The sequence below is a fragment of the Phalacrocorax aristotelis genome, chromosome 19 (genome assembly GCF_949628215.1).
Source record: "Phalacrocorax aristotelis chromosome 19, bGulAri2.1, whole genome shotgun sequence".
Classification (NCBI taxonomy): domain Eukaryota; kingdom Metazoa; phylum Chordata; class Aves; order Suliformes; family Phalacrocoracidae; genus Phalacrocorax; species Phalacrocorax aristotelis.
The window spans coordinates 9143182-9165543 of NC_134294.1; the positions used below are offsets into that span (position 1 = coordinate 9143182).

The window sequence follows — 22362 nt, forward strand, 5'->3', positions numbered from 1 at the left end:
GCGGCAACGGAGGCCGTGTGTCCCCCCCCCTCCCCCCGCACGGGTGGTCGCGCCCGGCTCGGCATCGGGTTACTAGGGCGATGGTGCCGCACCGCGGGGGGCGGTGCCTCGCCGCCAGGCCTGACGGGCGCTGCAGCCAATGGGAGAGTCACGGAGCGCCCGTCATTTGCATGCAGCGGGAGAGGCGGGCGGCGCTGCCAATGGGCGGCGGGGGGCGGGGCCTGCCCCCCACGAGGGCGCCGCGGCGGAGCGGTGGGAGCGGCGGACGGCGGGCAGGTGCGGGGGCGGCGGGGCCGGGATCGGGATCGGGATCGATATCGGGACCGGGATCGGGATCGGGGCGGAGGGGGACAGGGACGGAGGGGGGCGATGCTGGCGGCGATGGCGGAGCCGGGCACGGCCGCCGGCAGAGGTGCGGGCAGGCCACGCCGCCGCACGCCCGTCCCCGGCGCCGGGCCGGCGCTCCGGTACCGTGTGGCTCGTAGCCCGGGAGCGGCGGGGAAGGATGCGCGGGGCAGCCGGTGCCCCTTTCCCGCGAAGGCTCGGATCCGCTCGTCGGCTGCGCCCCGGGCATCCTCGGAGCGCTGCCGGGCGTTACCGGGGAGCGGCAGCGCAGGCGCGGGCTCGGCGGGAGATGCTCGGGGCACTGGATGCGGGGATGATGGATGCTTCTGAAAAGCCGTGGTTCTGTGCGCAAGCTTTCATGTTTCTTTTCCCTGGCGCCGGCTTTCCTCGTCCCCCCGGGACGTCCCCGCTCGTTCGGGGGGACCTCGCTCCCCCACCCGAACCCGCGCCGCGGGGAGACCCGGGCCCTCGCCCCGCCGCCAGCTCCCTGCCGAGCAGGTCCCTTTCCCAGTCCAAGAAGCCCCACTCTGAGCGGGTCAGATGGGGTTCGGCCACCCTTGTTTACTCCCCAGCAAGTCAAGGTAACCCTGAATTGATGCTCTGCTTGCGGGTGCCCTGTAGCCCGTCGACATCCCGCCGGGGAGAGGCAGGCACTTAAACCCCAACGACACGGCGTCCCGCCAAACCTGCAGGAGAATGTAAATGATGGGGTTTTTTCCCCAAAACATCTTCCCCTGTTTTGTAATCAGAGCCGCTTTGCAACAGCAGAGAAAAAACGGACACATTTTCTGCAGAAGCCGGTGGCTTCATACACCGAAATGACACCTAGGGTCATTGGAAAGGAGGACCCTTCTCCCGCGCGCTGCGGAGGATTCCCTGTCCTGCAGCCCCGCCGCTGCCAGCGCCCCTTGGGCCTTCCTTCAGCTGTGTCCTAAATCCGTGGGTTTCTTTGGCTCACAAGCCCCTCTCCAGCCTCTACTTTTTAAGGCTGTTTTCCTTGCGATGGTGGAGCCCCATCAGTCCCGTGCCTGCTCAGCCAGCGGCCGGGACCCCATGCTCTTGTGGTTGACGCAGGCATCCCAGGACTGTTCTCGCGGATGCCTTGGGCTCGTCCCAGTGCGAGCCCCTCTGTAGAAGAGCAGAGCCTGTCGCCGCCACCTTTGCACGGGTAGGGCATCAAGCCAGCTTTCCAAAAACCGCAGGTTTCTTCCAAAAGCATCGCTGGGAGCTGCAGCACTGTGTTGTGGGTGAGTGCAGGAGCAGGCAGGCTGGGTGATATATATCCTATATATTGCATATATATACATATTGCATATATGCAGTGATTCTCCGGCTGGTTACAAGAAATGCGTTTGCTCGCAGCTGCTAATGGAAGATACACAAGAGTTGTGTTATTTATTATTTTTTATTATTAATATTTGTATGAGGAGGGCAACGGGGCCAGCCGTTGCCTCCCCGCTCTTGGCGTGCAGGTCTGTGGGTCGGACGCGTGGCAGAGCGAGAGCAGAAAGCCTCAGCATGCGGTTTCCAGCATCTGCTGGAGAAGCAAAGACATGCTGGTGCTGGGGAGCGCTCCCTGAATGGGACGGGGTTGATGGCCTTCCCCGCCGTAGCGGAGCCGCCGTGGCACGGAAAGCAGGCAGCCTGCTGGGGTCACCTGCCCAGGCGGTGCCGAGCGGGTCCCCATCCGTGCCAGCCTGGTTCAGAGCAGGCAGCGTGCTTGCTGGCCCCGTTGGTGGCAGGACTGTGCCAAGAGGGCAGAGGAAGTGGCAGGATGCCACAGTGAGTCGGGACTCAGCGGGTGGAAAGGGACCGTGTTTTCCCAATTTATAAATGAAAAAAGCGCTGCTGCGGCACAATTCCGAAACCCTGACCCCTTTTTCTGCCTTGGCCTCTGTTTTTCCTGCTAAATCCAGCCACTGGCCAGATCAGTGCTGTTACTGCTCCAGGATTACAGTGCCGTGCTGCCGCCGGGGACAGCATGCTCCAATTACTGGGGTGTCTCTGAACCGCATGCTCTGGGGTGGTTGTTTTGCCCAAGATGGCCAAAAAGCAGAAGCCGCTGAGAAGGTGCAGTTGGCACGTGTGGAGGAGGACGGGTGGCCAGCTGGCGGGACAGGGCACCTGGGCGAGCCCCGGCGCTGGGAGGCAGCCCCGCAGCATCGCCTGCAGACACCCTTATTTCACATTTTAAGAAAAACACCTGGTGTGACTTAACAGCACCTGGTGATGGAAACGTCGAGCTCCAGGCTCCTCGCAGGTGCTGGACAAGCCTCCTCTTGCCTGAGCTGCGCAGGGGTGGCTGGCGCCGGGTGGCAGCCGCTCGCTTGCCCACGCGCGCTGCCGCTGCCGGGCTGTGGCACTGACATGGTTAAGGCATTGGCGGCGGGATCGGGAGCCGGGCGGCACGCTACAGCTGCACGCCACCGTGGAGCCAAACTTGCCGAGTCAGGATGTGAGAGCAGCAGGGACGGCTCTGCAGCATCCCTGGGTGCTGCCGCATCCCGGGGTGTGGAGGGCTCGGCTTCCCCTCCTCCGCCAGACACCTTTTCCCAGGGTGGGAAAACTCCCAGAGTGGGAATGGGGTAGGAGCTGGCACCCGCTGTGTTTGCCTCCGGCTGTCGCAGCTGCTCTGCACCGGTGCTGATTCCCAAAACCTGCAGAGCCTCCTGCTCTGCCGGCAGCTGGGCTTTTTGTCTCGGTTTTTTTTGCCCCCTGACCGCGCATCTCCATCAGAGCACCAGTGCCAGGTAGGTGGGGCGCTGGGGTGGTCGGCGCCGCCGGCGGGTCTGCGGTGCCGTGTCAGTGGCTCGCCGTGCCTGGCTGGCAGCCATGGTGCAGCGGGGAGCCTGCCCGCTGGCTCGCTGTGGAAGGGGTGCACAGTGGGAGTGCGGCACATCGGGCGCTCGGTGGCCTGACGGACCCCGTCGCTTTCGTGGTGGTGTACGTGACAGCGAAGCGGGAATAACCCCATCTGACATGTCGCGTGTGGTTTTGGGCCGTGTCATTGACGCGGGGAGCCGAGCTTCAGCGCGCACAGCATGATCACGGGCAACCTCACGTGTCGCAGCTAAATCCCCAACGCCTGCCTTGTTCGTCAGCTTAATGACCGGCTTGTAAACATACCCGAGCCCACCAGCCAGGGTCAGAGAGAGCCCACGCCGCGATGGCAGGCTGGTGCTTTGCAGCAGAGGCTTCCCTGGGCACAGGGAAGGGGCAGGGCTGCTGCTCTGCGGATCCCTGCAGTGCCAGTGCTGCGGGAGGGGGCCAGGAGCGGGCAGGGAGTGCACGGGACCCATGAACAGAGAGGTGGCGGCAGGAGGTGCCCGGCGGAAAGCCATTTGCAAGGCAGAGCAGGGCAGTGTGAGTAATTCTGCTAAAGTCACCTTTCCTGTGGCGTGTTGGAGTGGGGGGGGTTATTTGCTGAGGGTGCTGTTTGCAAACCTAGTAAAAAAAGGAGTAAAAATATGGGGAGAGGTACCCAGAGTAGGGGCATGTTTGGCACTGTCTCCCCTGCATCCCTGACCTGAGCAGCTGGGAAGGACGCTGGGTGCCCAGGGCAGGGGTCCTGCAGCTCTCCCCACCTTAATACTTCGCCCTCGGGGGCTCAGGCTCATCAGTAGGTGTGGAAGCTTCATCCCTATATTCAAATTAATTCCATGTGCAGCTTTACCTCCTCTTGCTCTGACCGCGTGTTTGGGAGGCTGCGGGCCGCAGACCATCCCCCAGGCTGGCCTAGCAGAGCTTTAGCTCCCAGGGGCTTCCCGGCCATAAATCTTCCCAGTGCCCCCACTCTCGCGCCCTGTCGTGCTGGCCAGGAATGGGAACCGAGGCCAGTGGTAGCACAAGCTTTCGGGGCACCCTTGCACTCGGGCCCAAGGCACATCCCGCAGAGGAAAACACTTTTCTTCCCTTTCCATGCATCACCCTGCAGAAACTCTTGCAGTTATGGGCTCGCAGCTGAGTTTTGCTGTGAGGAAGCTGAAGGTGCAGGATTGGTCTTGGGGAAGCACCAAACTGCCAGCATGGAGGGGGCCGGGCTTTTGGCAGCACCTTTGGCTTGGAGGACCCAGAAGGGCAGGTTGACACCAGGGGCCAGGATGCTCCGGCTCCTCGGGGCGCAAACCCTGCCCCATGTCCCTGCATCCAGTGGTGCTTCCTGGCAAAGTTTCTCCAATGCCGCTGGAGACTTGCCAGCCACCGCGTTCGGCCCCCCCAGCATTACCACGAGGCTACGGATGAGGCACGTCAGGTCCTGCTGAAAATTGCGGCAAGCTGAGCCCTTCACACCACAAATCCCAGGATGCATAAACAGAGCCAGTCCTAAGCCACACAATAAGTTCGAGTCTCCGTTTGTGGCAGCGCAAGCAAGGCAGCTGCACGGCTGCCCCACTGCAGCTGGGGCAGGGGGGCTCCGGCTGTCCCTCCTGCAGGCGTCCCCCCATCTCGCTTCAGCTTCGTTATACTGCTGCTAATTAAGTGACGCTGAGCGGGCATGAAGCCGGTTGCAGGAGCGCACGAGACGGTGCCTGTGCCGGTGGCTGCTGTTGAGCCTGCGTTGTTGCATGCAGCTGCCCGCTGCCAGGCAAGGGCTGCGGGATGGGGCCAAGGTGACATGGGCAGCCCCCCAGGAGAATCCAGGCGGTCACAGTGGCTTTGGGGGCTCGGCAGGGTCCAGCTCAGGGTGCACAGTGCAACGGCACAGGGCCATGGGGGAGCAGCTCCCTTCTGCCCGCTCAAAAATAAAGCCGGCTTTATTGAGCCTGCCTGACCTCTAGTCCTGGTGTGTCTGCGGCCAAAGGGAGCCAGGTTTCTGCAGCGCCTGGGGAGGAGGGAGATGGGGCTGCACCGGGGCTGCAGCGGGGCCGGGGGCCGCAGTAGGGCCAGGGACTGCGGTGGGCGGGCAGGCGGCTCCGCGGGGACGGGCTCGGCTGCCGCAGCCGCTGCCATTGGACCGCGTGGGCTGCAGGGGCTGCACCGGGATGCAGGCACGCTGGGCTGGGATGCTGGAGGGATGCAGGATGCAGGCATGCTGGGCTGGGATGCTGGAGGGATGCAGGATGCTGGGCCGGGATGCTGGAGGGATGCGGGATGCTGGAGGGATGTGGGATGCAGGCACGCTGGGCTGGGATGCTGGAGGGATGCAGGAAGCTGGGCCAGGATGCTGGAGGGATGCAGGATGCTGGAGGGATGCGGGATGCTGGAGGGATGCAGGATGCAGGCATGCTGGGCCGGGATGCTGGAGGGATGCGGGATGCTGGAGGGATGCGGGATGCAGGCATGCTGGGCCGGGATGATGGAGGGATGCGGGATGCAGGCATGCCCTGCTGGGATGCAGGCAGGATGCGATTTACAGGCTCACCGTGCTGGGGTGCAAGAGGGATGCAGGATGCAGGCATGCCGTGCCAGGATGCAGGCAGTATGCGTGCCAGGACATGAGCATGCTGTGCAAGGCTATGCTTCCGCTGTGCCAGGGCAGCTGGGGAAAGAGCCCAGAGATCTCTCAGTCCCAATCCAGGGAAAAGCAGCTCATGACCTGTGGCATAAAGATGGCATTTCATGAGCCTAAAGAAAAATGGGTTAAGTTTAAAAATTAGCCCCCATTCTGTAGGGAAACGTGGTTTTCTTTGACACTGGAAACTGCTGATGGTGCTGCGGGATGGGGAGCATGAGCAGGACCACAGGTCCCTAGATAGTCAGGCCAGATGCCCCCCTGGCATGGGGATGGGGACAGGGAGGGGTCAGGGGTACCTGGGGACAAGCCCCCCTTTTCCCTCGTAGCTCCTGCACCCCTGCTCACACTATCATGTCTGGGCTGCAGGAAAAGCCAAGCTCATTTCCTTTCGTTGGCTTGTCCCTTGCAGAGGGACCCTCTGGGGGCTGCTTATTGTTAAACACCAGCAAAATGTTTAATTTTTCGGGCCTGTGTTTCTTCACCGTTTCCTGATATGTTGTAAGACCTCCACGGTGCAGGTCGGTGCCTCGCTGCCGCAGCTGGGGTGCCCCGTGGCGTGCCCTGCTCGCCTCCCACGGGCAGCGAGGCAGGCAGCGAGGCGGGCAGCAAGGCGGGCAGCAAGCAGCTCTGCTCTGCCTTCCCCGGGAGCCCCAGAAGTTTGGGGAGAGCAACCAAGTTGGGGAGTTGGCAGCACAGGGCAGGGGCGGGATGGGTTCGGGGTCAGCGGCGGGTCAGGGTGGGAGCCCTGGGGTCTGGGGCTGGCAGGGCTGCCGTGCCCTGCCTGCCACTGCCTGCGCTGCTGCCCACGCTGCACGCCCATCCGGCTCACAAGCTTCTGCAACAGGAAACGCCATCCTGCGCGCGACCCAAAAACCCCCGTTTCTTCCTCTTTTTCTCTTCCCCTGTGGCAGGGGTGAGGTGGTGAGCGGCTCCAGGGAGCCCAGGCTGGCTCCATGTATCCCGAATCCACCACTGACTCCCCGGCGCGACTCTCACTGCGGCAGACGGGCTCCCCAGGGATGATTTACAGGTAAGGGTGCGGGACGATGCTGGGGGGATCCTGCAGGGCTTCAAACCCGGGGCCACGGCACCGCGAAACCACCCCGGCATGCTTTGTGCAAAAGCTTACAGGACTGCGAAACCCCACACGGCAGCAGCAGCATTTTTGGGCGCTGATGCTTGCTACAGGAAGAGTGGGTATTTCCAGGGAGCATGCCAGTGCCCGCTGCACGGTGCCCCTCCACAATGTGGCACGGGTGGGCCCCACAGACCCTTCCCACAGCCACCAGCTCTGCCGCTCGGTCACACTCCACCTTTCTAATGGGGTTTGTGGCATCTTTCTTCTTTCTCCCCTTTGCTGTCGGAAGCGCGAGGTATGGGAGCCCCAAGCGCCAGCTCCAGTTCTACAGGTAACCCAGCCCTTCCCCCTCCCCAAAATCCCCCCCGGAAAGCAGACACGGACGAAGCCCTGGCGGCCCCTGCCCATGACCAGGTCGCTGCCGGCGCAGGCGCTGCCGGCACAGCGCTGCCGGCACAGCACTGCCCTGCCCACCATGCAGGGTTCCCTCCATGCGGGGCGGGCATCACCGGCGTGGCACCGCGTCTTTGCCTGCTCGTGGGTTTGGCGGTGCGCCGTGGGGACCCTACGTCTGCGGCTGGGTAGGTGGGCGCCGTCCTCACTGGGCTCCCCAGGCAGCAGAGTGTGGGCAGGGGGCTACTGGGGGGCAGCTGCCACAGGGGTGCAGGGCTCAGCTCGGCTTGGGAGGAGCATCCCATGCCAGTGCTGCACCAGGAACAGCCCGCTGGCTTTTCCCAAGGGCAGCTCCAGGAACCCGGCCAGCCGCTCCACTGCTCCTTCCATTAAGGGAAGCGTCATTAAGTGGTACAGAAGGCAACACTTTCCCCGCACCCTTTTACTGTCTGAAGTGAAGGTGGTACTTTTCCCCACACAATGTGCCAGCAGCCGCTTCGGTGCTCCCAGGGCCGCAGCAGCCCAGCGGCACCGGGCTGGGTCCGGCCCTGCAGCGATGGGGCAGGGGATGGGGGGCTGCCCCCAAGGGAGCTGTGGCCTCCCTGCTCCGTTCCCACATGTGGCAGGAGGAGGAGAGGCTGGCCGGCACCGGGTTGGCTTGGCGGCACTGCCCGCGTGCCTGTCCTGGCGATGCGCCGCCGCCAGCGCTGCCGAGCCTGAGCCATCGGTGGGTTTTGGCACAGCGCATGCCTGAACCAGTGGACACATCTGGTGTGACAGGCTCCCGAGGCTGACAGGCAGGAGCCAGCTTGCCCGTAGGCTGCCTGCAGGCAGCTGCCACTGGTGGCTGTCACCAGCCCCGTTTTGGGGCTCCTGCCCGGAGGAGTCCCTGTTTCGGTGCTGCCACAGCCCAGCTCCAGCCCTGCCGCCGTGGGGACCGCAGGAGGGCTGCGTTCACTGCAGGGGACCGGCTCAGCTCCCCGATGGCCCCCAGTGCCCCATCTGTCCCCACCGCACCACGTGCCGATGGCACAGGACCTGTCGCTGCAGGGCGAGGGTCGGCTGCAGGCAGAGGCAGCGATGCCAGCATTGATAAAGCAGCGGCGCATCCCCAGGCTTTTAGCAAAGCGGCCATGAATAATTTAGCTCCCCTTCGCAAGGAAGAAAGTCCCCTAATAGGGCTAATGGAGCACGGCAAGAAAGCTGGGCTCTGGGGGGGCCCGTCGCAGCTGCCAATTGCTTTGGACGCCAAGCGCCGACACTCCCCTAATGCAAAAAAACCCAGCAGCCGTGCATCTCTTATAGCTGCCCCGGGGCAGCCCGGCCACCCAGAGCTTTGCCGTTGGCGAGCAGCGTCCCCGGCACGCGGGTGAGTCGGGGCCGGCAGCGCGGGCAGCGAGCGGGGACGGGCACAGCCGGCAGTGCAGCCCACTGCGGGCAGCAGGGAGGATTTGCTGCACAGGGGAGCTCAGTATTTGGTGGCTAGGGGGAGGTTCCTTTGGTGTTTGGGGTCTTTTCGGTTTTAGGCAGGCTGTTGGTTGCCAGCAAGCTCCCGGCTTGGCGAGACATCTTTCCAAGCAGCTACCCTGCGCACGCGACTGTCACCCACTTGTTGTGCCCCTGACACATGCTAACGGTCCCCTGTTACCCCGCAGAGCCTGTGTCCCATCCCCATCCGCGCTCCTTGCCTGCAAAACAGCCTCTCCTGCTTGGGCATGATGCTGTTTGGGCTTCAGCAGCTACTGCAGTCCCTGCTGCTTCTTATCCCTCGGGCAGCGTCAGGATTTCTGCTAACGAACAGCCCGTGGACAAACCCCCTGCCTCGACGCTCTCTCCACCGCCCCGTAATGCTCAGCCAAAAATCAGGGAGGTGTTGAAAAGAGGCAGCCGGTGGATTCCCACCCTGTTCCTTAAGGCAGCCGAGACCAAAACCCCCGCTCCGCTTGCTGCAGCTGTTTCATTGCAGTGCAGTGAAGCTGTAGAGGAGCAGTACAGCCAGCTCACTTTTCTCGGCCACTATTGGGCAAGGGGATCCCACCTGGGGCGAGGGGGTCCTGCCAGGGACAATGGGATCCCCCCAGGGCTGGGTGCTGTGCCGGTGCCTGGCAGGAGCCACGGCGCTGCCCTAATTAAAACAGCCAGCCACAGAGACAGGCTGGTGCTGACTCCTGACTCTGGCTTCGAGGCGTGACAGGAAGAGGAGGCTGGTGGCCAGGGTTCTGTTTGGCTTTGCTGCAGGAGAGGGGTCCCCTTTCCACACCTCCGTGTTCCCAAGCCCTTGCTGCAGAGCAGGAGGAGGGCAGGAGGGTCTCCGGCAGTGCTGGGTATCACAGGAGCCCTCAGGGTTTCAGTCACCCTTTGCCAGCTCATGCTCCGTATCTACTGGGTTTCTTCTTTTTTCTTGAGGTCTCACCTCAATGGAAAGTGCACTTCGCTTTTGGCCACGGCTACCGTAAATTTGAGCTTTGCAGAGAATGAAAAAACCACTGGTGGGAGCCCGGCCGAGCCTGATGCCGGTGCAGCTCCGGCACGGTGCACTCCCAGCTCCCAGCGGCCGCTCCGGCACCAGCGCTGCGGTTTTGGCCCCAGTCCCCGCTCCTTCTTTCAGAGTCTGAGTGCGAGGGATGCTGCAGAAAGCAGCAGGGAAATCGATGCCGGTGCCACCACCAGCGAGATCCCAGCTGTAGAGGCGGCGAGCACCTCCAGCGTGTCAGGAGCCCGCTCTGCAGCAGGCTATTTTCAGCAGCCCGCACCGGCTGGGAGGTCACGGCTGCGGGGAAGGTGTTGGCTGACGGCACGGGTTGCAGCAGCCTGCCGCAGGCACGGCAGCCTCCAGCGAGTGCCCGTGGTCCCTCTGCAGATGCCCACCCTCCCCAGAGCGCCCCACGGGGCCACCTTTCCCGTCCTGACCTCTCCCAACCACCAGCACGTGGTGCCGGAGTCTCACCAGCAGCGCTTGTGCCACCGCCTGCCCCACCCCAGCTGGCTCCCGGGGCCCACCGCGCCCCTCGCGGGGATGCCCACCAGTAGCAGCCCAGTGGGTGCGAGCTGGGAGGCAGCGCAGCCGGCACGTGTGCCAGGCTGCAGCAGCTCACCGCACTCGGGGCAGCTGTGGTGGGCACCCGCTGCAGCCCCAGCTGCCCAGCGCCGCCCAGCGCCACGTCCCTTCCCTGCCGCGCCGCCACCCTCGCCCTTTCCTTCGCTCTTTGGCTCCCTCTCCAAGACTTCACTCCACTGAAGCGACTGGCTTTGCCAAGATCCCTGCTCTCGCCTCCCCACACCGCAGACCCGCCACAGGTCCTGGCAAGGGCAGGGGCCATCACTCCGGCATCGCGGCACGGGCGCTGGCAGGGCTCTGCCCCGAGCGGTGGCAGAGCCTGGCATCGCAGCAGGGCGCTTTCCCAGCTCTCTCCATAGCATCGCTGAGTGGTGGGCAGCGGGGCCGGCCCGCAGAGCTCGCGCTCGGGCGGCGGGATGCTCTCCATGACATACAGCGAGAGCCTGCGCAGCGTGGCCAGCCGGCACCACCCCGAGTGGGGGCTGCCACCGGCCCCCCGGCCGGCGGACGGGCTGGAGCTGCGGCGGCTGCGGGACGTGCGGGCAGCGGCACGGGCGAAGACACTGGAGGAGTTCCTGCGGATGCACGGTCTCTCCCTGGCCGACAGCACCGCCCGTGCCACCGGCATGAAGTACAGGTAAGGCAGTGCCGGCGTCTGCCAGAGCAGCGAACGCGGTGAGGGCTGAGCGCGCCCGGCCCGAGATGCAGGGATGGAGCAGGGGATGCTGCTTAGTGCTGGTTTTACACCGCATCGGGGAAAAGCCTGGCCTGCGGGATTTCATTGGTTTCCCTGTGCCACACCAAGGTCAGGAGGAGCCGGCGCCCTTGCCACAAAAGGAGATTTCGCGTGGCGTGTGCGGGAGAGGCTGCGGCAGGTCAGCGTTGTTGCCTCTTGCTCGCTTTAGAGACCTTTTGAGACCTTTAATCTTCTCACTTGATTTTTCCCCTTTGCTGATGGGAAGTTGCAAGTGCAAACACTCCGTGCTTTTAAAGATTGGGCAGTTGGAGCAAACAGCTACAGAGATGCTTTATCCATCTGACGAGCATTCATCGCAGAGCTGGCGCTCCATGAATTTTGTATGTGGGTCCTGGGCATGGCACGAGGCGCCTCAGGATTTCAGCTGACTTTTGTCCTCGTTACCCACCCGTGCCAGGGAGGACACGCCGGGCAGCCAGAGCTGTCAGCTCCGGCTCCTCTGAGGGCACGTGGCTGTGGTTCTCCTACCGTTTGTCTTCACACTGTCCCCAGCGTTGCAGGTGGGGCAATGGGCCAGGCACCCCCAATAACCCAGCTGGGGCACTGGGGCTGGGGCCAGTGGCTGTTGCCCCCTGTGGAAATGCAGGGGTGCCCCTCGCATCCCCCGCAGCAGTGAAGCCCCTGGGCGCCAGCAGCTCTGCCGGCTCCTGCCGCGCCGTGCCGTGCTGTGCCGCACCGCGGGTCAGGTTCCCCTCTGCTCATGATAACAGAGGTAGCATTTACACGGTGGCAAGAGCTCATTTAATATTCATGGAGTGGTTATTTATTGATGGGGAGAGGCTGGCACAGGCACCCCCATCGATGCTCCTTCGGGCGTGTGCCCGCTGCCCCCAAAATCTCTGGGGTTTCTCATCCTCCGGGGAGCTGCGATTGCTGCCAGGTCCCCCTCGCTCGCCCCAGGGCCAGAGCCGCAGCCGGCGCCGGTGGGATTACCGGGCTAAGGAGCTTTGCGGCAGAGGGAAGCGGAGGAGATTACAAGATTTCTCATTAGGTTGGGACTGAACATGCGTAATTTCCCCCACAACCCAAGCCCCGGCCCTGCTCCTTGCTCCTTACCCGGGGGGGGGCACGGCCAGTGCGGGCAGCTGGCACGTGGCCCCGGCCACAAACTGGTGCTGTGGCACGGCCGGCTCGTGTCCCTCCTTCGTCAGGAGATGCTGGGCTGGGTTTCACCTCAATCCGCTTAGCTTGCGCTGGGTGAAATTTGGGGGCTGCACTGCTGGGGCCGCGGCCCCGAGGGGTACCACCGGTCCAGCTTCGGCAAACCGCCGGGCTTTGCCTCCAGGAGAGGCGGCGGCATCGCCACCGCCTGCGCTCTCGCATCGCTGGCGATGTGTGTGCTCCTGCCGGGAGATTTTTGTTTCGGGCTTGCGTCCACCTGAGAGAAGGGATGCTGTGAGGGAGCCAGGGCTGGAAGCGTTGCCCACGGGGGGGATGCCTGGCGGAGTGCGGGGTGGGGGGTGTCCCTTTGGGGGGCACCCACTGTAACGCTCCCCTTCCTGCCCCCCAGCTGCCTGGGCACCGCTTCCTCGCTTCCTGAGCTCATCAAATATTGAGGGCAGGAGGGCTGATGGGAGCCAGCTCCGCGCCCGCCGCCTTGCAGCCCCCCGCCGTCACGTTGGCGGGGCGGCAGCGTGTGGGCGCGCGGGAGGAGCTCCCCGCCTCGCCCAGGGCGCCGGCTAAATTTAGGCAGCTGGCGCGGCTGCCCACCAGAGCAGCATGCAGGTCTCCTTTGTGTGCTCCGAGCACAGCATCAAGAGTCGGAGCGCGGAGGACCGGCTGAACCGTCAGAATGCCGGCAGCCCCAGCCTCGGCACCCGCGGCAAGTTCCGGGCGGTGGCCATGGTGGCCCGCAGCCTGGGGCAGCTCTCAGTGCAGAACGCCCCCTCCTCCAGCGAGTCCAGCGTCAAGCAGCCGGGGATGAAATACCGGTAGGAGACAGGCGCGCTGCTCGGGCAGGCAGATTTGCTGCCTGCTCGGCTGCTTTCTCTGTTCCTCATCGAGATTTAGGGGGCGGGAAGGGGGGGTCTGGGGGGGCCGGGTGTGCTGCACTCCCCTAATCCGTGGCTTGCGTCCTGCTCCGTAGGTTTCTCTGTGCTAAAAGTGCTGACCACATGCCTCCGTCACCTTCTTCCTCACCTTTTGCTCCTGTCCCCTCTCGGCGCACGTTTCATCCAGCCTTGCATAAAACCAGTGGGACGGGGGGGGCCAGGAACCCTAAAGTTTGGGGTAGGATTAGTAGGATCCCCGGTGCCTGCCGAGCCAGGCAGGCTGCCAAGCTGGGGGGGTCTGAGAGTCGTGGCGCGCGTTAATCTGCAGGCTGCCATGGCATCCGTACGGCGCTGCCAGAGACTCGCTGCCCTGTGAAGCGGGCGCGGAGCTGCAAGCCAGAATTCATCCCTTGGCTGCCCGCGGCGGGTTCGGAAACGAAGGGCAGCGTGTGCGCCTTGTGCCCCCCAGCCAGCACCCGCTGGGTTAACGCGCTCCACGTGCCAGAGAGCGCTGGGGGGGTGAGCGTGCGCCCTGGCACAGGGCTGGGGGCTCCCTCGGGGATGAGCATGCATGCCACAGTCCAGCTGACAGCCGCTGCGTGCCCTCGCTGCAGCCCAGATGAGACCGGCATCGGGCTGCGAAGTGCATCAGGCCAGCAGAGCGCGGGAATGAGACGAGCCGTCACCCACCGTCACTGGCCAAATCAGCCAAGTCCCCTCGCCTGGGCCTGGGGCGACGTGCGGTGGCACCCTCTGGGCTTGGTGCTGGTGCCCCACGATCATGTCCCCATCTGCACCAGGGGCCACCCTCTCCTGGGCGCTGGGTGAGCGGCTCGGGGCCCTGCCGGCAGCTTCGGGGGAGACCGGCGCACGGGGACGCACCGTGCAAACAGGCGGGATGGGAAGGCCACGGCGCAGCATGGCGGGATGCTCCTTCCCGCAGCAGTGGCGGGAGCTTGGCCTCCCCCAGTATCTGCCAGCATCTCCGTTGGGCGACTGGGCAAGATGCTTTTGGGCAGGAAAGCCGGGAGCGGCGGGGCGCTGCCAGTGCCCACCCACCCAGGAGGACCCCGGCAGTGCCCCCGCAGCCTGGAATGGCCGGGATGGGGCTGGTGGCGTCCCCTCCCCACCGCAACCCCATGGCAGGGCCTTGAGCTGCCCCACGGCCACAGCCTCTACTCGCCGTGAAACGCTCTAAAAATAACACAGGAGTCGGGGGGGGAGCACCCGCGCCTCCAGATGTTGGGCAATAACCTGGCGGCGCGGAAGGAAGATGCCCCGATTCCCTGCCGCTGCGGTCGGGCCGCGGCTGCTCCCTGCCCGGCTCCCCGTGCCCGTGCCAGCGATGCCGGCGGTGGCGGTGCCTCCCGGTTGCTACGCGACACCCGTGCGGGCGAGCTGCCGTGGCTCACCTACACTTTATTTATTTTAACACTCATTGCTCGAGCCTTTGTCATTTTTAACAAGAAACTGGCTCTCCATCACCACGGCGAAGGCGTCTGCCAGCCCGGCCCCCTTCCCCAAGCTGTTCTCTGGCGCCTTGTGCCAGGCGAATTTTCAGGGGTGCTCCATTTCTCCGGGACACCGGTCTGCTCCCGAGCACCCTCTCCCCGCGCAAGACCTGTGCTCCCCTGTGCCGTGCCACAGAGAACAGGCACAGCTCATGCCACGTGTGGGATGCTCCAGGCCTGACCGCCGGCGTGCCATCTCCCCCTGCTCCTGCCCCATCCCCCCACGCCAGCGGCGCTGCCGCGGGAGCCGAACACCCCAGCCTCATCTCGGGAGACTCTGTAACCAGGTCACTGCCCGCTGCTGCTCTCGATTACCCTGCCGGGCAATTATTTTGTGTGCGGGAAACAGCATTGCTGCGCCGATGCCGGCCGTGCCGCCGGCGAGCCGTGGCGTGCCCAGCCTGGGGTGGCTTTTTAATCGGATGTGGGGGGGGTGGCCCTCGCTGTGGGATGGTCCCAGGTGGGGATGGGGAGGGAGATGGGGACCAGGGATGGGGATAGGGACCGGCTCTGGGGACCATGACTCACTGGCATGTGGATGCATGAGACGGCATTTTGGGGCTCTCTGGTGCCTTTCCTAACAGGTCTCTGTCTTCCAGGAACCTCGGGAAATCTGGGCTGCGCGTGTCCTGCCTGGGCCTGGGTAAGTGCTGGGGCTTTCCCTTGGCAGCTCCTCCCGCCCGCAGCTGCTGCCGGCGCTCCCCGGCGAGGGCAGCGCTCGCCTGCTCCAGCGATGCTTTATGAAGGGAAGGAAAGGGTTTCCCTCTGGCCTGGTGGCGGTTTTGAGACACGGCCCAGAAGTTGTCAAATTATTTTCTCTTTTTCTCCCCCAACATGATAGGAAGTGACCGGGCTGTGCTGGGAACGCCGTGCTGCACGTGGCGGGGCCAACTGCGGCCGCCGCACGCCGGGGCTGTGCCAGGGGAGCCGGGGTGGGCGGCCGGGGGCTCGGGGCGGCGGCGGCGTTGGGTGCTCACCACGCTCACCGTGCTCACCACATTCATCGTGCGCACACCCTCTCTCCTCCACAGGGACATGGGTGACTTTTGGCGGGCAAATCACAGATGAGGTAAGGATCGCGCCCCCTCGCCCCGTCCCTCCCCAGCCTTTCCCAAGCAAAATGGGGAACGGATGGGGCTGGCACACCCACGGGTGCTGGTCTCTGTGCATGTGGTGTGCTGGAGCTCACCGGCGCTCACAAGCACGTGCCTCTGCGCTCCGGCTCTCGGCCACCCCCTTCACTGACCCTCCCTGCTCTCACCTCACAGATGGCAGAGCAGCTGATGACTTTAGCCTACGACAACGGCATTAATCTCTTCGACACGGCAGAAGTCTACGCTGCTGGCAAGTAGGTACCCCATTTGGCAACCGAACGAGGGGCCTCACCGTGCATCTCACACCTCCGGCACCTCCGAACTGCGGTGGCCCTGGGAGTCTCCCAGGTTTGCCGGCAGCAAAGCAGCTGCCAGGATGGGTCTGCGAGCACTTGCTCGCACAGGGAGGATGGCTCGCACGGTCCCGTGGCTGCCTGCGGCTGCCTGCGCCACATGGGCACAGCCACGCACCCTCCCCAGCGCGGCGAGCAGCAGCTGTGCCCGGGGCACGGTGCCCCAGAGGCATCGCAGCATGCCCAAGCACATGCTTAAAAATAGTGAGCTCGCGTGTCAGGGAGCAGCACGGCCCTGCTCACTGCAGCCGGAGCGGGAAACAGCATCCCCGCAGCCACCGCGTTTGCCTCTTAGTCGGCCAGGGACTGGGGCCATCCCAGCTGGCTGCCACCGCTCCTCGTGGCCGGGGCGCCGGCAGCTGACGTTCCCTTCTCTTGTAGGGCCGAGGTCGTGCTGGGGAACATCATCAAGAAGAAGGGGTGGAGGTAAGCCGGACTTCATTCCTGTGCTGCAAAGCCATTGCCGCAGTGCTGATGGACCCGGGAAGGCTGGCGGAACAGCGCTGGGCATGAATGCACCGGGCAGGGAGCGGGCAGGACACGCAGGGCTTTGCGGGTGCCACCGCCGGTGACTCTCTCTTTTTCCCTGCAGACGGTCCAGCCTGGTCATCACCACCAAAATCTTCTGGGGAGGAAAGTAGGTAGCGCACCCACCCCGCGGCAGAGTGGCCGGAGCGCACCGGGCTCTCACCCACCTTTCCTTTTCCAGGGCCGAGACGGAGAGGGGCCTGTCCCGAAAGCACATCATAGAAGGTAGGGATGCTCACCGTGCGCTGCCGGCCTCGGTGCCAGGCTGTGCCTGCGCCGGCTGCTGGCACAGAGCCTGACGTGCCTCCCGGTCCCATCGGTGCGGCAGGTCTCAAGGCGTCGCTGGAGCGGCTGCAGCTGGAGTACGTGGATGTGGTATTCGCCAACCGTCCCGACCCCAACACGCCGATGGAAGGTGGGTGCCGTGCCGTGGCGCTGCGCTCCTCCCCACCGCCTTTCGTTGCCATTGCGGTTGGTTTGTGCCAGGCTTTTACTTCAAGGGCGTTTTCCCTTCCCAAGCAGAAACGGCCCCTCTGCCACTACGGTCAGCCCACACCGCGGTTAAGCTTCTGCCGCCCCCAGCCCAGTGCCGGGACCCCTTCGGGCCGTGGCAGGGGCGGGTTGGTGGCACGGTGACAGGTCACTGCCCCTGTCCTGGCGAGCCACTCGCTCTGCTCTGCCAGCAGCGGCCAACTCCGCTCTCTCTCAATCTCTCTTCTATCACCAGGGGACCCATTTAGTTCCTCCAAGTCCAGGACTTTCATCGTAGAAGGTACTCCCTGCCCGCACTCTGCCCGCCGCCTGTGTCCCAGCGGCATTTCCTGGGGCAGAACCCCCACTCCTCTGAGATGTCCTTCCCTGCCCCCCCTGCCCCGAGCAAACCCCGCCATAAAATGCACAGGCAGCGGCAGCACAACAAAAACACCCCCCACCCCCTCAGACCCTCATGCAGTTAAAGGGGAAAAAACCAAAGAGGCTCCCCAGGGTCCTTGCCATGGGGTACCCTTTGCAGCCGCGCCGGGGACCGCGACAGGGTCCCTCCTTGCCGGGGCAGCTGTGAGCATGCCAGGGCATGCGTCCAGCACCGGCCAGGTGAGCCTCACGCCCATTGCTCTCGCCGCTGCCCGCCTTTGGCTGCAGGAGCGTGCCTTGGCTTGGCCCCAGCCTGCATGGCTCAGGGCTGGCTCCCCCGAGACCACCCGCGCCCCTTGAACGGGGTCCGGGGTTCCCTCCCTCTCCTGGGTCTCAGTGCACGGGCAATGCTTCGGGTCCTTCCCCCACAGCGGTGTCAAGCACAGGGCTGGCACTGGTACCCCGTGGGGCCGGTGCCAGGAGCCGAGCGGCTGCTCTCCGTGCCGGAAGAGCCCTGGCATCACCAGCGGCATGTCAGGGTTGGCTGTGGTCCCCAGAACGTCTCAAGCAACCGCTCCCTTGATCCCAGTCCTGCTCCTTCTCCAAAGCATCTTCCAGCCTCAACCAGCTCCTGCCTCCCACCTCGGCATGGGGGAGTGGGAGGCCCACCAGCCATCAGCACGCTGCGAGCCCCCTCCTGCTGGCGCGGCATCCCGCTAACCCCCACCTGCCGCTCTCCCCTTCCCTCTCGGCAGAGACGGTGCGAGCCATGACCCACGTCATCAACCAGGGGATGGCCATGTACTGGGGGACCTCGCGCTGGAGCTCCATGGAGATCATGGTAGGGGCCCGGGGACTGCTGCGGCAGAGCACGCCCAGTGCCGCGGTGACACTCATTTAATTAGACAGCAGCTGTCAGGAGCCAAGCGCTTGTAGATGTGCTTGAGCCTTAATTATTTTTCAGGGCAGCTCTCCGGGCTTGGCCGGGGAGGCTCGGGGGGGTCGGCAGGGGGCTCAGGGGGGACGGCGGGGCGCTGAGGGTCCTGGCCCTTTGGCAGGAGGCGTACTCGGTGGCCCGGCAGTTCAACCTGATCCCGCCGATCTGCGAGCAGGCTGAGTACCACATGTTCCAGCGGGAGAAGGTGGAGGTGCAGCTCCCTGAGCTCTTCCACAAGATAGGTACAGTGGCAGGGGTCCTGCCCCAGCTGCCCCTCCTCGCACAGTGCTCCCCAAAGCCTGGCACTGCCATGGCCAGGTGGGGCACAGCGCGTGTCCCCAGGGCCGGCCAGCCCGTGCCGTGGTGCTGGGGCGAGTGGCATCACCCCCCACTCTGCTCTGCCCCCAGGCGTCGGAGCCATGACCTGGTCCCCGCTGGCCTGCGGCATCGTCTCGGGGAAGTACGACGGGGGGATCCCCCCCTACTCCCGCGCCTCACTGAAGGTGAGCCTGGCTGGGGCCAGGGGGGTCACAGCAAACGGGCAGAGCCGTGGGAGCGAAGCCAGGGGCATCGCAATGTCCCTGTGGGAGCAGGAGGTCCAGGAGCTGTGACCCGAGGGGTTTGGGGAGGCGCATGGTCCTGGCATGCCCCAATCCCACTGCGACACCCCTCCTGCCCCCCAGGGATACCAGTGGCTGAAGGACAAGATCCTGAGCGAGGAGGGCCGGCGGCAGCAGGCGAAGCTGAAGGAGCTGCAGGCCATCGCCGAGCGCCTGGGCTGCACCCTGCCCCAGCTCGCCATCGGTAAGGGGGCTGGGAGGGCATAGGGGGGACACTGGGGGCGGCTGGACCACGCTCAGACTCTGCTCTCCCTCCTGCCCCAGCCTGGTGCCTGCGCAACGAAGGCGTCAGCTCCGTCCTGCTGGGTGCCTCCAACGCCGACCAGCTGATGGAGAACATTGGAGCAATACAGGTCAGCGCTCCCTGCCTCGTCGGCACACCAGCAGCACCCGCCGGGGGAGGCTTCGCTGTGGGGAAGGATGCAGACCCTGCTCACGGGGCTTTAACGGGGCAGCGCCTGCTGTGTGTGCTTTGCTGCTGCAGCGCTGCGATGCACACTCCTGCAACGCTCCCTACCGCAGCGCGCTGCGTAGGAAAAGGAGGTTGTGAACCTCACTCAAAGCAGAATTTATGGGTTTTGCTTGATCCAAAGCTGAGCGGCAGAGACGAGGCTTTGCTGGGTGAGAAGGCAGAGTATGAGCCTGACCCAGGCTTTCCGTAACTGGGTCGCTCAGCCCGCAAGCCGGGGCTTGTAGCGTCGAAGTGTCGAGGTGGCGGGGTAGAGGTGGTGAGCGTGGCACGGCCACGTGCCATCCACGGCTGCGTCCTCCTGACTCCCAGCCGCATTCCCCCTCCCCTGCAGGTCCTTCCAAAGCTGTCGTCTTCCATCGTCCACGAGATCGATAGCATCCTGGGCAACAAACCCTACAGCAAGAAGGACTACAGATCCTAAGCGCGCACCCAAGCGTGCCGCCCGCTGCACAGCCCTCGCCGCCCGTTCGCTTGCTTACGCTTTGTTGGAGCAAAGTGGAGAGTGTGGTTTGCACCGCGAGCCCAAGGCGCCGCGAGCGCCGAGAGCCAGTGCTCCACGCCTGCGCTGCCCCGGACCATCATACCGCCGCCACCCGGCGTGGCTCTGGAGCGCAGGGACGGCCGCCGGCGGGGAGCGCGCCAGGGCGAGCCCCGAGCCGCCCGGCCGCCCTGCCCACAGCCACCGTGGGCGCCGCCGGCACGGCGCGGGGGCCTGTTGCATGCGTCGCGCCCGCCCGCCGCGCTGCTGGAGGTGGTGGGCGCGGGGGCGCGAGCGGGTGCTGTACGCCCATGAGGCCGACAACACGAAGCTGTTCCCCAGCCTGCGCCCCGGCCCCTCGCCTCTGCCCTGCCCGCGTTGCGGCAGCACCAGCACCACGGGGGCTGCAGTCCCACGGGAGCACCTGCTCCCGCGGCAGGGGTGGGCGGCTCAGGCTCTGCCTCCCGAGGGGGTGGGGGGTGGGATGGGGGTGGTGGGGAGGGGGGCACACGTGTGGGCAGGGGGCAGCCCCCCGCGGCCACAGACACCCACACAGGGAGCCCGGGGTGCCCCCACCTGCCTCTGCCTGGGCTGAGCACAGGGCTCAAGGGAGGGGTGGGGGGGGTGAGCGCGTGTGTGTGTGCACGAGTGTGCGACGCGTGTGTGTGCACGCAGACACGCACATATACACAAACGGATCTACGTAGATTTGTACGCTTTATATACCTGTGTGCGTACATCTATAGGCGTATCTAGAGGCAGAGGTGTAGGTGTAACACCGTATCTACACTTACACACAGATGTGTCCATATATGCACACACATATATAAACTACCAGTGTGTATATACATACATACAGCTACAGCTGTATAGACAGACGTAGGTCTACCTCAGCCTATATCCCTAGGGTTATACCTATCTTTATACAGATATTACCTCTTTCTATATCTCGATCGGTGTATGGAGAGACATATGCACACATCTCTAAAAATTACAGATATAATGCGTATACAAACACACAGGTGTGGACGTGCGTATTTGTGTAGATACATACATATATATCTATATAACTATATGTATATATCCATATATGTTGATATAGGTGTATGTATGTATCCATGTAAATATATTTATAGAGTTACAAATATATTTGTATGTATAGACATACACATATAGGAAATTACAAATATATACATGTGTGTATATACATATATATGTACAGATATATGTATATCAATACCTAGCTATGTAACTATATACTCATATCTGTACCTATATATATAAATGTATTGTAATATACATGGACATCTACATATCTGTAATTTAGATACAGGTACAGATCTCTCTCTGTATCAATGTGTACTCTCTTCCTCTGCAGAAGCAGCGTATCTTTGCCAATACCCATCTACGCCCATACATCTACACGCATCCCTACACACACACCCCCCCCAGTAGAAAAACCACAAATGTGTGTACAAAACCCTAGCTCTAGGCCAGACGTATATGCGTGCGTGTTTATCCACTACGTAAGGAGATACAGCTACGCTTACGTCCCTCCCGTAACGGGGGTGTGTATAAATACGGGGCGGGGGGAGCACGTGCCTACGTACCCACGCCCCGAGTCTCACCAACCATACATTAAACACATCACAAATCTCTCTATATTTGTGTACACATCCACATCCCGTTAGATACATCCATTTATCTGTATCTATACCTACGTATCTTTACATATCGATACCTATAGAACTACACAAAAGTTTGCATGCATAAACATATACTCATATATATAAAAAATTATATATGTGTGTATCTGCATATGTGTATACATACTATATATGTGTAGCCATAGCTATACGCCTTTATCTGTAGCTATTTATATCTACAGTTATGTATAAACATACAAAAATATCCAATAGATATGTATGTATGTGTGTGGGTGTATGTATACACACAGGTCTATATACCTATATATCCATATAGAGATATAGATATGTAGATATATATCTGTATCTATGTACGTATGTGTGTATATACACATATATAAGTTACAAATACATATTTATGTGCGTTGATACATAGGTATATATACACATATGTATCTGTGTATATATACACCTATGTAAATACATATCTATCCATACCTACATATATGTCTGCCTATCTACGCATACCTTGCCTATATAAATACCCCTATATATTTACTTACATATGTGCATAAGCATATATGCGCACATGAACACACACGTATTAACACTAAGTACATTACATAAGCACGTGGATAAAAATATATAGATTTGAGTATATAGACACACCTACATAGATAGAGCTGCACCTAAATACCCGCACCTTTAGCTAAACTCGGTGTCGATGCCTATTTATAGCTACGTATGCTCGTACGAATATCTATACGCACACACCCCTCTAAAAATTGCTATTA

General features: G+C 62.6%; 1 protein-coding gene across 9 annotated transcripts; it reads left to right on the plus strand.

The window, feature by feature from the left end:
• The first annotated feature begins 201 nt into the window (after nucleotides 1–201).
• On the plus strand, nucleotides 202–20382 carry KCNAB2 (potassium voltage-gated channel subfamily A regulatory beta subunit 2). 9 transcript variants are annotated; one of them, XM_075114273.1, is made up of 17 exons: nucleotides 202–276; nucleotides 6712–6830; nucleotides 7168–7209; nucleotides 15188–15231; nucleotides 15620–15657; nucleotides 15857–15936; nucleotides 16417–16461; nucleotides 16628–16672; nucleotides 16745–16788; nucleotides 16892–16978; nucleotides 17291–17335; nucleotides 18171–18256; nucleotides 18474–18594; nucleotides 18761–18855; nucleotides 19036–19156; nucleotides 19237–19325; nucleotides 19776–20382. In XM_075114273.1, exons 2-17 carry the CDS (start codon nucleotides 6754–6756, stop codon nucleotides 19863–19865), a joined length of 1149 nt encoding a protein of 382 aa, XP_074970374.1. In that variant the 5' UTR covers nucleotides 202–276; nucleotides 6712–6753; the 3' UTR covers nucleotides 19866–20382. The 9 variants fall into 9 exon arrangements, with proteins under 9 accessions (XP_074970374.1, XP_074970377.1, XP_074970376.1 ...); XM_075114274.1 differs by lacking the exon at nucleotides 202–276 and adding an exon at nucleotides 3074–3095; XM_075114276.1 differs by lacking the exon at nucleotides 17291–17335.
• The last annotated feature ends 1980 nt before the right edge of the window (nucleotides 20383–22362 follow it).

What these genes read in the sequence shown, in the direction of transcription:
- KCNAB2 (XM_075114279.1), top strand. Translation starts at nt 10,746, where the DNA reads ATGCTCTCCATGACATACAGCGAGAGCCTGCGCAGCGTGGCCAGCCGG. An exon ending in GCCACCGGCATGAAGTACAG is followed by an intron (nt 10,967 to 15,187) that starts GTAAGGCAGTGC and finishes TCTGTCTTCCAG; the next exon opens with GAACCTCGGGAAATCTGGGC. An exon ending in ATCAAGAAGAAGGGGTGGAG is followed by an intron (nt 16,462 to 16,627) that starts GTAAGCCGGACT and finishes TTTTCCCTGCAG; the next exon opens with ACGGTCCAGCCTGGTCATCA.